At 47.1% G+C, this 16,200-nt stretch overlaps 1 protein-coding gene across 1 annotated transcript in view; it reads left to right on the top strand.

The window, feature by feature from the left end:
- CD79A (CD79a molecule) overlaps positions 1 to 16,200 on the top strand; it is a 172,268-nt gene that overhangs the window by 78,810 nt on the left and 77,258 nt on the right. Inside the window, exon 2 of the mRNA XM_069640912.1 lies at positions 4,745 to 5,077. Within this exon, the coding sequence (XP_069497013.1) occupies positions 4,745 to 5,077 (333 nt within the window). The remainder of the gene's footprint in view (positions 1 to 4,744; positions 5,078 to 16,200) is intronic.

Here is a 16,200-nt window from a genome sequence, read left to right as displayed (position 1 = left end):
CCATGGGAACTTCCAGGGTCTTTATAGCCACAGAAGTACCTGGAGAAAAAACACACTGATGACCCATTTGGCACTCTGTTTAACCCGAGAACAATTCCAAGGTCAAACTGCATCCTTAGTATGGGTAAATAAAGCAAAGTCCCAACAGGAAGATAATTATGTAAAATGGATTAAGTCATTGATGAAAAAGGAGACAATAAACCAGATAATAAAATAAAAAAAACCTGAAACACCCGGAGCAGGAGCTAGATTTGGAGAAAATAAAATGTTGCAATGCAATGATAAAGATGGGTAAGCAAAAACCTGGATGTTGGGAGCGGAGGCAACTACAAATAAAATGCACAGTGCTCACACCTGAGGAGTGGACCGATGGGCTAGTGGTATGCAAGGCATTAGCATTACTAGAACAAAGGGAAGAGGTTGTGGTAAATGCAGATAAGTTGTGCAATGACTATTGGCCCAACATTACAAAACTACTCACATGGGTCATTGATGAGGGGGGACATCAAATAGTGCCCTTAAGAAATTCTTCCTTGTGCTTCCAAAATAATAGCACGTTAAGTGTGGGAAAACGCAAAGAGTGTAAAAGAGTTCTTGATATACCATGAATGAGAGCAGGAATGTCAGTTTTAATGGATTACTACTGGGCCTGTAGATCCAAAGCATACATGAAACTACCCCCAAACTGGGCAGGGCTGTGCTCTATTGTGCTTGTAAACCTACCTGCTCTGGTCGTTCCCGAAAGTGATATACAAGTTGCAGAGTTCCCTATGATGGATATGCACCAGAGAAAGAAAAGATACCTCGCATAAGCAAAAAGAGGCAGTAATGATATCTCCACCAAAATAGAAGCAGCACTCAATGAGATACCATGGGTGCATAGGTTATTCAGCAGGACAGAAATGTTCTTTGCTTCTGTCTTCCCTGGAATGCAAGCAACCACAAATGCTAAGTGGTTGTAAATAACCCAGTGGGAGCTATTGCAAATGATCAACTCAACAGTTAAAGGCTTGAATGCAATCAAGGAAGAGTTGAGAGCAATAAGGCTCATGACTCTCCTGAACAGATATGTCCTTGACCTAATCACAGCCATGAGGGTGGCATGTGCGCAAACATTGGCGCATCATGTTGCAACTACACACCTGCCCATGATGAGGAAAATGGGACCCTTACAGAAGCCATAACCCCCCTGACAGACCTCCATATAAGGATGAAGAAAAAGTACAAGAGATAGGGAATGATGACTGGCTCACCTCCCTGTTCTCCTGGATCTCCTCCTGGCTGACCACTGCATTCAAGGTACTATTATTAGTATTGGTACTACTGGGATGCTGCACTCTGAGAATAGCCATAAGTCAATGCAAGAAGATGGCTAAACAATAGGAATAAAGGTAGTGATAAACATGTATACAACGATACACAAATGCAAACAAACCGAAGAGCCACCTCATTTGGACTTAAAGCGAAGTCCTCTTTTCCCTCCAGGATCAACATTGTGTTATCCCAGAGATCCCTGCACCATACTGCAGAACTGCAGACACGAAAGCTGTTATGCACTAAGAAGACCCTATCTGCCTCCCCCCGGAATTATCGAAGAACAGATGAGCCTACAAGATCTGGCATATATGAACTTGCTGTAGCCAAGAAATGATGAAAGCAAGTGATGTCATCCCACCTCTGACACACAAAGACTCAGGAGACGCGAAGCAGATATACATCCATCACGAAGCTACACGAACATTAGGTCAACCTGCATTTATACATTAAGAATATACATTGTGCACAATAGACACTATAAAACATAACTAAATATATATCCGCTGTAGTGCATGATGCATAAGAATACGGTTTTATGCAATTATAATTAATGAAATAATAACTAATGAAAAAATAATGAATAAAGCAACAAGACAACCTTCAAGGACTAGGTGCTCATTAATTAAGGCTAAGTCTCTTCACACATGACCCAGATGAAGAACGAGGGCTATTCAATAACTCCAGACATAGGATGCACCAATTTAGGCCAATCTAGCTACATAATAGCACTCTTCATATTTGCTTTACCCTTGATGCCCATTAAAAATGCCATACCATCAGAAGCCCCCTTTCTCCACAAAAATGGGCTGCCCACTCCCATTTCACACACACAGTGCAGGCACACAGACATATACAGCACACACACAAACACCATACACTCATTCACACAACATGCATTCTCTCATTCACGTGCACATTCATATAGCACTCAGACAACTCCTTGCCTGAACAAATAAATAAAAACAAACATATACACATTCACACATGGACACATTAACGCATGCACACTCAGAAAATCCTCCTTGCTGCACACATACATACAAACACATTACATGTACACATTAAAATGTCACGTGCCTCCTGCTCGCACCCTCAGCACGCCACCACACACAACACAAGACATGACCTGATGTCCTCCCCCATGCAGAGCATGCTGACTGACAGAAGAGAAGGGGACTCCTCTCCTGTTAGTAAAAAATGACACTATTAGTGCAATAATGAGAGGCAGCAACACCAGACTTCCTATGCACTGCCAGCCTTTCATTATTGCACTCTAAGCATCAAACAGATCATAGAGAAGTTAAAATGGTGAAGAGTAAATCTGAATGGGCAAGTGCGAGTAACCTGTGAAAGGACACCCAAAGCCATAGAAAGGTGAGAACAACAACTGCGTGCCAAAGTTACACACTGTTTCACAGCTGTAAAGGTGTCCCGTAAAGATATCCATTCAGCCATATTTTCAGAAAAGCATCCCAGATGGGTTTATCATGTGCCTTTGATGACATTCTGCTGCACGCTCAGTACTACCAGGAGAACGAACTGCAAAGTATGTCACACAATGCATAACTGTGATGCTTATTAGTAATCTTTACATGAATTATAGTTTAAATACAAGGCAGGACTTTTACTGCGAAACAGTACTTCAAATAACAGCAGGACATCTATATCTGTACCCAAACATCTCAAAATGTTCCTATGTATTGTTCAGTCCAACCAACTCTACAGAGTTAACAAACATTTTAAATGACCTTAAACGCAAGCTGGCAAGACCCATAGCCTAAACCACACCCACAAAGCTAATATTGCGCTGGAACGCCCGATCCATTATGCAATTTTACCCTGGAGTCTTGGGTATTTTCAACAGTTGCAGAACCAGCTATGATGTAAACAGTATGCACCACTTTATTTGTTATAAAAGGCGCCTGCATTGTGCAGCTATGTGGAATGCTGTTGCTTCCCACACAGGAATGTTCAGGGTCGCCCTTATCCATTACTCCACCGTAAGAATGCACATCGAAAGATTTAAAGAAACTTCTCCAACTGTCTTTACTCTACTGAAGCATCTATGCCCAGGCAGAGTCTACAAACTTGACTTGTGATTTTGCCACATTTTAATTGCGTTCCAGCCCAAGGGATTGGAGGAACATCGGCTGAAGCAGGTAACTTGCCTTATTTCGATTGTGCCCCCCTGCTAACACCAGAGCTGTAACCATGAGAAGGGGGCTGAGTTCTTTTCATTTAACATTTTTATAAGATGTGCCTGTAACTCTTGCATATATTTCATGTGTAAACATTACCATTTGTCAAGACTGAATGTAGAAATGTAATTATGTTGCATTCATATTACACACCAGTCTAGGTGCTTCTCATAGAGTGACAGCAGGCAGTGTGTGAGAGAAAACAGATATTAGCATTGAAACCAAAATTCCTGGTTCTAACCTTCTCTCACTTGTGTCAAATTGGCAGACAGCTCATGTTCTTATCACTTCCTCTAAAAGATTGTTTTCGGACCTAATCGAAAGTAGGCAATTAGCCATAACAATTACCTCTAGTGCACTCAACTGTAGAACACACTGCCTTCTCCAAATCTTGGGCAGCCGAGATCTGAAAATACTATTTTAACTAACAATACATAGAATATGACAGGCTTGAATTAATAGAGAAGAAGCAATAACTTTCTTATCCATGCAACCTTCAAAACGTCATGATAATGTTATGGGTCCAAAAAGGGGAAAAATGGGGATGAAGGGGTGTAGTTTTGACAACGCAGACAGAGTTTGTTGAAGGGGACAAATTTGGTGAAGGTGCAGAGTCTCGCAGAGGTGGAGTAAAGTTGGGGGGGCACATGCATTATATGTGCTTAGGGCAGCGCAAAGCCTAAATATGCCTCTTGTAATGAATGCGTGGTGTCAGATCATTATTGCCTAAGGCGGCACCCCTCACTGACCACCACAATATTAACCGCACTCTGTGACACTCACTGGCCAAGGATTGCCAAAATAATGTCTGTGGCATCATTTCTGCACTCACATCTGGGGTAACACTATACTGTCTTCAGGCCCCCACCCTCACTGTGTACTGGAGGCCACAAAATTATTTACCACACTGACCATGCAGTGCATGGGGGGGCACAAGATAGTGCCCACCATGACTGTGCCTGGACTCCCTGGATTCCCTGAATGGGCTTTATCGAGGCCATTTGTGTTGCAATTTCCCTGTCTACTCACAGCTCACACCCCATTTACACAGCGACATACCAACATAACCTTAGTTAAAATGCCTTCATGTCAATCCCACCCTGGTTATATACAGAACTACCAACATAGATTCTTCTCATCATTATGTCAATCAAAACCTATTGATACGCAGACCAGATGACCAAGACATTGAGCTAGTGCCCTTCTTATCTTCTGACCTCTCTTTACAGGCCGGCTCAGTAAAGACATCTCTGTGGAATGGGTGCCCACCTCCCAGCAGTGCGTGGAGGGCGAGAGCGTCACTCTCAAGTGCCACTACACGGTGAAGACTGAGAACGTCGTAGTCACTTGGAAGAAGATCCAGACTGACAAGAACGAGTCATTTGTCATCAACGTCACCACCACAGACCGGACCGGGGAGAAGTTCTACTGCGAACCGGGTGGCGACTCTGCCAACCTGACGATCAGCGAGGTGGAGAAGAATGACTCTGGCATCTACGTCTGCAAAGTATCTGTGGGCAAAGCATCCCAAAGCTCCTGTGGGACCTACCTGCGTGTCCTGAGTGAGTATTGTGGTGCCTCATGGAAAGGGGGCATCTGAAAGAGCACTACTGAGCAATGTAAGGCTGTGATTATATTTACCTGCACTTTGCATGCCTTAGTCCATAAATTCGAAAAGCCAAAACAAAACTACTGTGATGAATCAACTTCCGGGGTCCAGTGGTCCAGGGATAAATATAATTTTCGAAACCATCAATCAACCCCACACCTTATAAGACCTCCTTGTCCAATTTTGGTAACGTGGACAGAACGGCAGGCTTATCTCCGCAAGGTCGTGCATCGTTGGTTAATTGCAACACAACGAAAATACAATTACTACCCAATGATAAAAGGGACTGTCCAGTCAAGGTTATATAAAAATATCTACTTTATTATTACTACAACAGACAGTTCTAGCACCATACAAAATACAACGAACCGTGTCAAGGAACACAGAGGACAGACAGTTTCACAAGGGAAAGGGATGCACTCTGGACACTGACAGGAGGGTAGTCGGTAAATTAATCAGTCTTACTGTTCAAGGTTATTTGGTTTCAGAGCCAAGGGGTGATGGGTCATAACGGTCTCTAGCCGGCCTTCAGAGAAGGACCAGGGGGGCAGAACCACAATGTAAATGGTGCTGAAGAAGTTCTTGGTGCTCAACAGCATTGAGGCGGTTCCAGGGCGCTTCGCAGCCCCTGCGACAGAGTTATTGGCAGGAGACAGCTGCAGGTACCAGGCGGCAGGCAGTTCGGCAAGCAAGGCTGGACGGACATCTGGAGGCTGTCCGGCGCGGTGGCTCAGGGCCAAGAATCATTGTCTCTGTGCTGGTTGGTGGATCTGGAATGCTGGTTGAGGCGTCTCGGACAGCTCTGGTGACTGCGGCATGACAAGAGTCAGCAGTGCAGCCGAATGCAGTTCGAGGGCTTGACTGCCTTGAAAATGTCCTTAAAAGATGGACGCTGGATGATGCTTGTGTGGCACTCCTCCTAGCGTCTTTGCAGGCCTTGTGTCCTTTCAAGGCGGACGGCCCAAAGCTCAGGAGAGTGATTACAGGCAACGGCCTGTCCTTTGTCCAGAGACTCTCTGGCACTTTCCACCTAGGAAGCTTGTTGGCAGAACATAGCAGGTCATGCTGTGTGCTGTCTGGGTACTGGTTCTAGAGCTGCTGGACAGGTCCTCTGAGTCTGGTATCTCCCTCTGTTCCCTGGGAGATGTTTAGGGGGAAGGATCTTGCTTCCCTCTGGGAACTCCTGGCCTTCCTTCACTGGCAGAAAATGGAAGGAAGACTGTACCTTCAGGTCGGCTTAAGTGAGTCCTTCTTCTTACTCCTTTCAAAGTCTTCATATAATCTGCTAAGTGAGGGGGTTCAGCCCTCTTTTAAAGCCAAATGGGCCCCAGTGATTGGTGCAGGCTAAGCCTACCTTAATGAACTAATCCTGGGTCCCCACCAACAATCTTCTATTATGGATGAGGTCAGGACCAGAGTGCCCTGCAACAGGAAAGACAAGGGGTGACAACATATACCCAAGTCCCACCCATCTTCCTGTCTGTTGTAGATCAAAGTGTCTCTCTGGTTAACTGAGCCCTCTGTGACTCTTGATTAAAGCGCAGGTCTCCCTTGAAGTTTGTGCTGGCAGCAGACCTCTTGTCTCACCCAGATCACATCCGTTGTCCCTCTGAAAGGGGTCTGCTCTGCAGGGACACCTGCAGTAACTGCTGGACCCAGACAGGCCATTCAGTGCCTTTCATACAGAAAGGTGGGAACTAGCTTCAAGCTGACACATTGCATACCAAACGGGTATTTAGCCCCACCTTTTCTGTTGTCTATCCGGCAACCAAGCTCCTTCAGTCCTGCTTAAATGATCTCAATAGTATGTTCTGGCACCAGCCGGATAAGACACAGGGAAAGCAGATCCATGGGACCTTTAATATTTAAATTAGGCTGTCCATGCTGGAGTAAGCTGTGCCTTCCCCCTTCTTGAGATGCTTTGATGTGCCCGGGACTGTCATATTCCAGCTGAATATGACAGGAGATGACAGCGCTTGTAGGCTGTGACTTCCCGGAGTACATGTGACTATGTGTTTTGTGCGGGAAGCAGATGAAATGGGTGCGGAATGGCCGCACACATTTCTCAGAGGTTGGTCTCTCATCATTCAGTTTCATTATTAACAAAATTGAAAAAGCCCAGGTGAGCACACTCTCCCCGTGTGGATGTTCGAATTCCTCACAACTACAAGTTCCAGAATACAGAGTGCTTTTGGTTTAAGATCATTACTATCCACCAATAAGATGGGGTCACTTGAGAGCACTTTGATCAGTATTCTCTCAGGCAGAATGTCTGAACGGCAGCAGCTCCGCCTCACCTTTCTTTGTCAGGTGCGAAGCAGAGAGTCAATTCTTTGAACTCGCATTAGAGAAACTTTGCACCGGTATAAGTTACATTTTGTACAGTATTTGCACTAGGGCAAACAATTTTCCTTCAATGCATTTTCGTGCTAAGGGGCAGATTATGTAAACTTTGTTTGCTCTTCTGTGAAAAAACAGAGAAAATAATTTAGCATTGAATTTGCTGTTTGTGTAGTAGGCAATGAAGCGTACAGGTTTGGCCCTTATCTTTATTATCTAAAAATGTTTTCACAAGGGCACATATGCATCAGACTGGTGTTTATCTGTATTTGCTGTGCAACATGAAAAGAAATGTATAAAGTATGTATTTTTGTGTTATTAACCAAAGGACAAAAACAGTTTATTTCATGTATTCAGTACTGCCGGGATTTTTAGATGACATGAATTGGCAGAACACCTGTTTACTCTATTTCATAGCACTGGTGCACATTTTAGATAATCTGGTCTCAGGGTAATGTTTGCCCCAGAGCTAAAACAGAATGGTATTAGCATCAGTGCATATTTTGCCCTGGTGCAAAAAAAAAAAAAAACATTGAAATAATATGTTTTTTGCAGTAGAACAATATTGACTCCAGTGCAAATACAATGCAGAATTGCAGCTGCACTGGTGCAAACTTTTTGTAATGCAAACCCTGCTCATTCCCTTAGTGATGCATGACTCGTTTCCTGACCCCCCTTCTTTTAAAAGACCCTCTCATGTGTTCACTGTTACTGTTACTCTACTCTTGCTTCATATTTTGTGAACCTCCATTTACCCTCTCATCTTTCCTTCTTTCACTTGCCTTCCCCTTCCCTCGTGGTCTGTGCCCGTTCCCCTCTGCTGCCCCACCCCACACTGAATAACACTTCAGTGACCCACATCTTCAAGGAATCTCTCGGCCTCAACACTTAGGCCGTCACATCACCCCTCTGGCCACCTGACTCGCTAGACGCCACCCGCTCCAGCTGTAGCCCTCCTCTGTGCCCCTCTGTATCCCAACCCCGGTGTGTATCTGTACTGTTGTATCCCTCCGTAAAGTGCCCCGTTATGTATCTGTTCTGTTGTTACCGCTGCCAAGCGCTCTGTTATGCATCTGTACAGTTGTATACCTCTGTAAAGCGCTCCCTTGCTTCCTGAAGCTAGGTCCACACGCTCAATAAATACCAGAATAATAATGCTAATACATTCCGCGTCCTATTCTCTCTCCTCCCTTGAGCACACGCTCTTTCCCTCCCTCTCTACCCCTCCCCCCCTCTCACCCCCCCCCCCCCATTGAGGTGCTTCTTTTCTCTCTGTCACCAGGTAGCTTGCCTGTGAAAGACAGACACGGCTGGAGAGCAGTGACTGGCATGAGTGCCCAACTTTGATTCCCATGGGGCCGAAGTCCTGTCCCGAATGTGAGAACGCGGCCGAGCCTAGTGAAGGGAGCTGGACCCCGCCATGGATGGTTTGGGGCCTTCTTGCCCAAGATTATTTTTTACCTAACGAGTTGAAATGTTGCATTTTCCGGCACATTTTTCTGAAGAAATTGCAAATAACTCCACAGTGTTTACAGTCAGTTCTGAATTCATGAGGTTTCCAAAACGTTGGATAACACCATTAGGGATGCCCATAGAAAAACATTGTTGGGGGCACCAATGCCAACAAGTAAAACCTTTGCCTATGTGTACGTATGCTTGCATTTAGAATACATGTGCCATGAGCTGCGGTAATTTATAGTTAGCGGTACCCAATATAACATACACTGTTCCACTAGTTCCAGAAGGCCACTTATGAAAATATCCTGGGTTGAAACTCGCTGGAACGCCTGTGCTCTGCCCTGTAGTGGCAAGGCCGTGGCTTGGAGTAAGCCTGAGGCAGCGGGAGCTTCGTGTTTCTGTCCAGAGGCTTGAGAAGATGGCTAAGCTGTGACTCTCCCTTCTTCTTGATGCCTCCCTGAGCTGTGACTCTCCTGCTTCTCGCTACCAGTCTGAGCTGTGACTTCCCCCTTCTCCTTAATGTCTCCCTGAGCCGTGAATCTCCTGCTTCTCGTTGTTGCTCTGAGCTGTCACTTCCCCCTTCTCCTTAAGGTCACCCTGAGCTGTGACTCTCGTTTCTCGTTGTTGCTCTGAGCTGTGATTCTCCCCTTCTTCTTGATGTCTTCCTGAACCGTGAATCTCCTGTTTCTCGTTGTTGCTCTGAGCTGTGACTCTCCCCTTCTCCTTAATGTCTCCCTGAGCCGTGAATCTCCTGCTTCTCGTTGTTGCTCTGAGCTGTCACTTCCCCCTTCTCCTTAAGGTCACCCTGAGCTGTGACTCTCGTTTCTCGTTGTTGCTCTGAGCTGTGATTCTCCCCTTCTTCTTGATGTCTTCCTGAACCGTGAATCTCCTGTTTCTCGTTGTTGCTCTGAGCTGTGACTCTCCCCTTCTTCTTGATGTATCCCTGAGCTGTGACTCTCCTGCTTCTCGCTGTTCCTCTGAGCTGTGACTCGCACCTTCTTCTTGATGTATCCGTGAGCTGTGACTCTCCTCCTTCTCGTTGTTGCTCCGAGCTGTGACTCCCCCCTTCTTCTTAAGGTCACCCTGAGCTGTGACTCTCGTTTCTCGTTGTTGCTCTGAGCTGTGATTCTCCCCTTCTTCTTGATGTCTTCCTGAACCGTGAATCTCCTGTTTCTCGTTGTTGCTCTGAGCTGTGACTCTCCCCTTCTTCTTGATGTATCCCTGAGCTGTGACTCTCCTGCTTCTCGCTGTTCCTCTGAGCTGTGACTCGCACCTTCTTCTTGATGTATCCGTGAGCTGTGACTCTCCTCCTTCTCGTTGTTGCTCCGAGCTGTGACTCCCCCCTTCTTCTCGATGTCTCCCTGAGCTGTGACTCTCCTGCTTCTCGCTACCAGTCTGAGCTGGTACTTCCTCCTTCTCCTTAATGTCTCCCTAAGCTGTGAATCTCCTGCTTCTCGTTGTTGCTCTGAGCTGTGACTTCCCCCTTCTCCTTAATGTCACCCTGAGCTGTGACTCTCGTTTCTCGTTGTTGCTCTGAGCTGTGACTCTCCCCTTCTTCTTGATGTATCCCTGAGCTGTGGCTCTCCTGCTTCTCGCTGTTGCTCTGAGCTGTGACTCTCCCCTTCTTCTTGATGTATCCCTGAGCTGTGACTCTCCTGCTTCTCGTTGTTGCTCCGAGCTGTGATTCTCCCCTTCTTCTTGATGTCTCCCTGAGCTGTGACTCTCCCCTTCTTCTTGATGTATCCCTGAGCGGTGACTCTCCTGCTTCTCGCTGTTGCTCTGAGCTGTGACTCTCCCCTTCTTCTTGATGTCTCCCTGAGCTGTGACTCTCCCCTTCTTCTTGATGTATCCCTGAGCGGTGACTCTCCTGCTTCTCGCTGTTGCTCTGAGCTGTGACTCTCCCCTTCTTCTTGATGTATCCCTGAACTGTGACTCTCCTGCTTCTCGCTGTTCCTCTGAGCTGTGACTCGCACCTTCTTCTTGAAGTATCCGCAAGCTGTGACTCTTCTGCTTCTCGCTTCTCGCTTTTGCTCTGAGCTGTGATTCCCCATCCTTCATCTAGCGACCCTTTTCTCCAGGTGGCGAATATCTCTCCTGCTTCTCTGTGACTCTCTCCTGTGTTTTGACTCTCCACCTGCATTTCGCTGGAGCTCTCCTATGTCACTATAGCTCTCCATTGCTCCTTATTCTCTCGGACTCTCGAACCTACTTCTCGTTGCTCCACGGCATGTGACTCATTCTCCTGCCTCAAATGCACTTCTGGCCATCACTCTAGTGTACTTGCTACCTTTTCTGCACATCCCTCAGTATTTCTGGTAGTGTTCCCTGAGCCGTCTCTCTGGTGCTATCACTGCCTTCTCTACCACCTTGCTGCTGCCATCTAGTGGGTAAAGTTGAAAGTGTTGCTTTTATGACCGACATCCTTAGCCTATTCTATATATAGAGAGAGATGAGTTTCACTTTTCTGTGAGGGAACCAAGACTCGCAAGGGATGTTGCATTGAGTGAGCAAAGAGACTTCAGCTTACAATGTGCCCAGTATATATGGCTGACATTATAATTATTTGGGGTTTTAAGTGAATAAGCAAACAAAGGGAACCGCAATGACTCAACAAGCATGTATTTGAGGGGGTGGCCTAAGGTTTGCCAGGCATGGCCTTAAGAATGCTGGACGTGGCATAAAGATTGTAAATAACATTCATATTTCTAAGAATTGCAGCCTACGAAACTAAGAGCGTAGTTTAACATTGTTTGATAAATTCCTAATGAACATGACCTTCGTATTAAGAAAGTATAGCTGAAACCAAAGTTTAAAAAAATTTAAGGAAAAAAGAAACAGGCTCAGCTGCCCCCCTGGGTGTTCAAACAGGTGCTGTGCCATGGCGGTTGAGCACACATCTCGACAACAGTGACTCAACCTGCTAATCTACCTTTCCAGTTTAGTGCCTCCCAAATTACAGCTCAACTTGAACATACTCTAAACGTGCATCCCATCCCGGGGACACAGCAATAGCCCTGCTTCCAAAGAGCACTGGCCCTCGCAACGGCCATTCCACACAACCAAACCATGATTATTTAATAGTTCAAACCACGCTCTCCCTTCACAACTCACGTTATTCTCTCTCAATAGCAGTGGGGATAATATAAGAGTTGTACTTTACCTTTGTATCCAGCAAACGATTTTCAGCAGGCAATTTAGAATTAAAATCGCCGAACACAATGATCGACTTTCCTGTCTGTTCTCAAATCACTTAGGGGGTAATTCATGGATTATTTGCGCTGAAAAAAACGGGATTTGTGGGCCATTCTGCTCGCAAATCCCTGTTTAACAAATGGGGATTTGTGGGCAGAATGGCACCTAAATCTCGTTTTTTTTCGGCGCAAATAATCCATGAATTACCCCCTTAGTATCTTCCCCACCAATTTGCATACCTTCCTAGATTCAGCTGTGCCAGGAGGATCAAGGATATTTAGGATGTAGAATTGAACCCTATATACAACCACCCGTAATTCTTCCCACCAAAACCTTATTACATTTGTAATTGACCTCTTCAATATTCAATTCATTTGTTTACACTAATTAATAGCCCACCCCTTGGTCTTCCTTTGGCCCCCCCAATAGCCAATCGCTGTGTGGCGTTTCAGCCTCAATGATAATCTCAGCGGTTGCCCAGGTTTCTTGTTAAGCCATTATTGTATATGCCTTGCTTGCGTCCACCACACCTCCAATCTTAGAATAATGGGAATGGTCTCGGGTATTCCAGGAGATCAAGAAACCCTCTTTCTTAGAGTCTCACAATGGAGCCCTAGTGGCAGCCAGTTCGACTCCATAGTGTCTAAAGGCCTATTAGTTTTGCCAGTGTCACTGGTGATGTGACTCATTTTCTTAGTACCATCCCATCCAAGGCCTATTCTTATGTTCGCCAAGGGATTTTGCCTATTACACATGATATAATATGATATGGCATTTATAACGCGCCTATAAAAAGGTGTTTCAAGGCGCGACGAGGCAAGGGAGGGGGAAAAGAGGGAAGACAGACAATGATCTTACTAGGTCAGGTGTCATTCAGATCGCGCAAGTGCAAGGGAGGGGGAAAAAGAAAATTGCGGGGGTAGGTGGGAGGTGAAAGTCCAGTACATGGGATAATAAATAAACAAGATAAATAAAAGAGCGGCCAGCAGGTCGCAAGTGCAGGGTGAGTGCTGAAATAAGTGCTGGTGGGGGGACTGTAGGGATACAGAAAACAGTCCCCAGGTGCAGGGGTTGCCAGGGAGGCAGTGCAGGCGTGCAACTGGCAGGGCTTGGGCTCCAGATCAGAAGAGGCCAGGTAACCAGTGCAGTCTCCGTATCAGCCAGGAATTCAGCTGGGGAATGACAGGAAAGGAGGGAGTGGGTGTGCCGGTGAGGAGAATCTCAGTCTTACTGCATTAAGGCAGAGGTCGTTGGCGGCACACCACTCCTGGATAGCAGACAGACATTCAGAGATGAGGGACGGAGAAGAGGTGGCCGAAGGAAGCCTGAAACTTAGCTGAGTGTCATACGCATAGCACTGAAAGTTGGGGCAGAGAGTAGCAATGCAGTGGGCAGGGAGAGCCAGGTATTGGTTGAACAGCCAGGGAGAGAGGTTAGACCCCTGGGGGACACCACGGGTAGAGAAAAAGATAGCAGAGAGGAAGGACCCAAATTAGACCTGGGAGGGTTGGTCAGAGAGGAAAGAAGTCAGCCACACCAGGGCCTGACCGGTGATACCCAGGTTATCACAGAGACAATTTAGCAGAATGGAATGGTTGACAGTGTCAAAGGCAGAAGAGAGATCAAGCAAGATGAGGACCCAGGGGGTGTTAGAGTCGAGGTTGGAGAGCAGGTATTCACGGATGTTCAAGAGAGAAGTTTCCGTGCATCTGGCAGCTCTGAAGCCAGACTGATGGTCATGAAGACAACCAACAGATTCAGTGTGGAAATTAAGCTGGGAGATGGCCATTTTCTCCAGGAGCTTGCCCAGGAAGGGAGTGATGGAGATTGGGTTGATAGTTAGCCAGGCAGGAGGGATCAACAGAGGTTTTCTTAAGAAGAGGGTGCACAAGGGAGTGCTTCAGTGGCGAAGGAGTGGTTGCAGAAGTCAGTCAGGGCAGGAGCCAGGGTGTCAATGTGGTCTTTGTTGGTTTTGGAGGAACAAGGATGAACCTGTTTTGATGATACTTTCATAGATCGGACTTGTCTAGAAACCTCATCTAAGGACAACAGGGGAAAGGCAGAGAAGGAGGGAGGAGAGGTGGCTGCAGAAGGGCCAGAGGAAGAGCAGGGAGTAGATGGAGGGAGGGGAGACGAGGAGAGTGAGAACAGGATCTCCTGAGTTTTAGAGATGAAGTGAGAAGCCAGTGCCTTGCAGAGGGCCTGCAAAGGGACAGGAGAGGTAGAGACTACGGCAGGATTGGTCAGTTCCTTGCAGATTTGAAAGAGTTCAGCCGAGTTGTTAGATGCCGCCGAGACGCAGGCTTGGATATGAGCTCACTTCTTGGTGAGGACAGAGAGGCGGTATTGCCTTTGGAGCAGGCGGCAGGCCAGTTTGTCCAAGGATGGACAGGAAGCACGCCATTTCCTCTTGGCCACCCTGCACTTGTGTTTAAGGGTGACGAGGTCTGAGTGATACCAGGAGTTGCACTTGGCTTTGGGCTTAAGGCGGATCCTCATGAAAAGGGCAAGGATGTCAAGAGTATCAGATATAGCAGAGTGGAGAGGGCTGTGTCAGGGTGAGAGTCAGCCAAAGGGGGAGAACGGGGTAAGAAAGTAGTGGCGAAAGCCTCAACTGATACGCGCTTCATGGGTCGAAGGACCGAGAAGGTGGGTGGCAATGATGGAAGTGGCTTGGCCTGTGGGGTAGAGAGGGTGAGATGGCAGGAAAGGAGAAAGTCATCCCTCCAGGAGAGAGAAGTGGTGAGAGGGACAGAAAGGGGATGGTCTGAGGAGATCAGAACATCCAGAGTGTGCCCTGCAGAGTGAGTTGGGCCAGAGGGGAGAATAGTGAGAGAGAGTCGCAGAGGGAGGACAGGAGGCATCCAGGTGGATGTTGAAGTCTCCAAGAAGGAGGAGTTGAGTGGTCGATGCCAGGAGTGAGGAGGACAGGTCCGGCCACTCAGAGGGGAAGGAGAAAATCTGACCAGGTTGCTGATAGATAGTAGCCACAGTAAGGGAATGGCTAGGGGAGACAGAGAGCCTGCAGACGAGGCATTCAAAAGAGGAGTAGGCCTGTGTAGGAATGACAGAGGCAGGAATCCACTCGGGGAAGATCAGGGCTACACCCCCTCTGGAGCGGTTGGACCTGGGCACGGAGAGGATCTTGTAGCTGTCAGGGAGGAGCGTGTCAAAGCTTGTGACAGAGCTGGCCGTGAACCACGTCTCAGTGAGACAGAGGACAGATGTCGGAGGAGTGTTTGACAGCTGAGCGAGAGTTAAGAGTGGCAATGTGGAGAAGGCTGCCATCCTTGAAGGACTTCCAGGGAGGGGTACAGATCAGAGGTACGCCCTGCGGAGGTGTGGAAGGAGCCCAAGGGGGGGCAGAGAGTGAATGAGAGGGCAAGGTAGCCGAGGAGGAGGCAGCAGGGGGAGGCGATGAGGCTGTGGAGGGGGGACAGCAGGAGAAGAAAGGAAATTGATGAGGTGCGGAAAGCATCTATCAAAGAGGTGAAGGTTGGCCTGAGGGACTTGGACCAGGATGTTCCCATTCAAATAAACATTAATGATGACCTTAGAGGAGTGGAAGGAGGCCAGGAGGGCATCCCACCGGGTGCCGCCATTAATGGGAGAGGAAGAGAAAGGAGAGAGCAGAGAGACCATGTGAAGAGTCCATAGGTCTGGCGAGGGAATGACAAAGAGGATGTCAGTGAGAGTTTCCTTCGAGGAGGCACTGGTATAGGTGTCAGCGAGAGGGAGGCCTGGGTTGGAGACCATGATGTCCTTTTTAAACTTCTTCCTACCAGTTTTAGTGAGGAGAGCAGGATAGTCAATAGAGCAGTTAGAAAAGATCGGAGAGACAGAGCACCATGGAGTAGGTAGGGAGAGGGGAGAAGAGGAAGGGAGAGGGGAGGGGGGAAACACTATGGAAGGAAACCGGGCAGGGTGAAGGCAGACGAGACAGCGAGAGGCAAGAAGGTTGAGCAATAGGACAAGATGACAACACTCAGGATTAAAGAACTATCCAAAATGCACGCTTTAAGACAGGAGGAGAAAACCACACCTAAGTTTGAGAATCCTGAATAGAGGTAGAAACGCCTAGATTTC

Source organism: Ambystoma mexicanum, chromosome 1q (genome assembly GCF_040938575.1).
Source record: "Ambystoma mexicanum isolate Mex_15411 chromosome 1q, UKY_AmexF1_1, whole genome shotgun sequence".
Taxonomy (NCBI): Eukaryota; Metazoa; Chordata; class Amphibia; order Caudata; family Ambystomatidae; genus Ambystoma; species Ambystoma mexicanum.
Note: the sequence above shows the minus strand (reverse complement) of the source record. Positions and strands in the feature narration are given on the sequence as shown.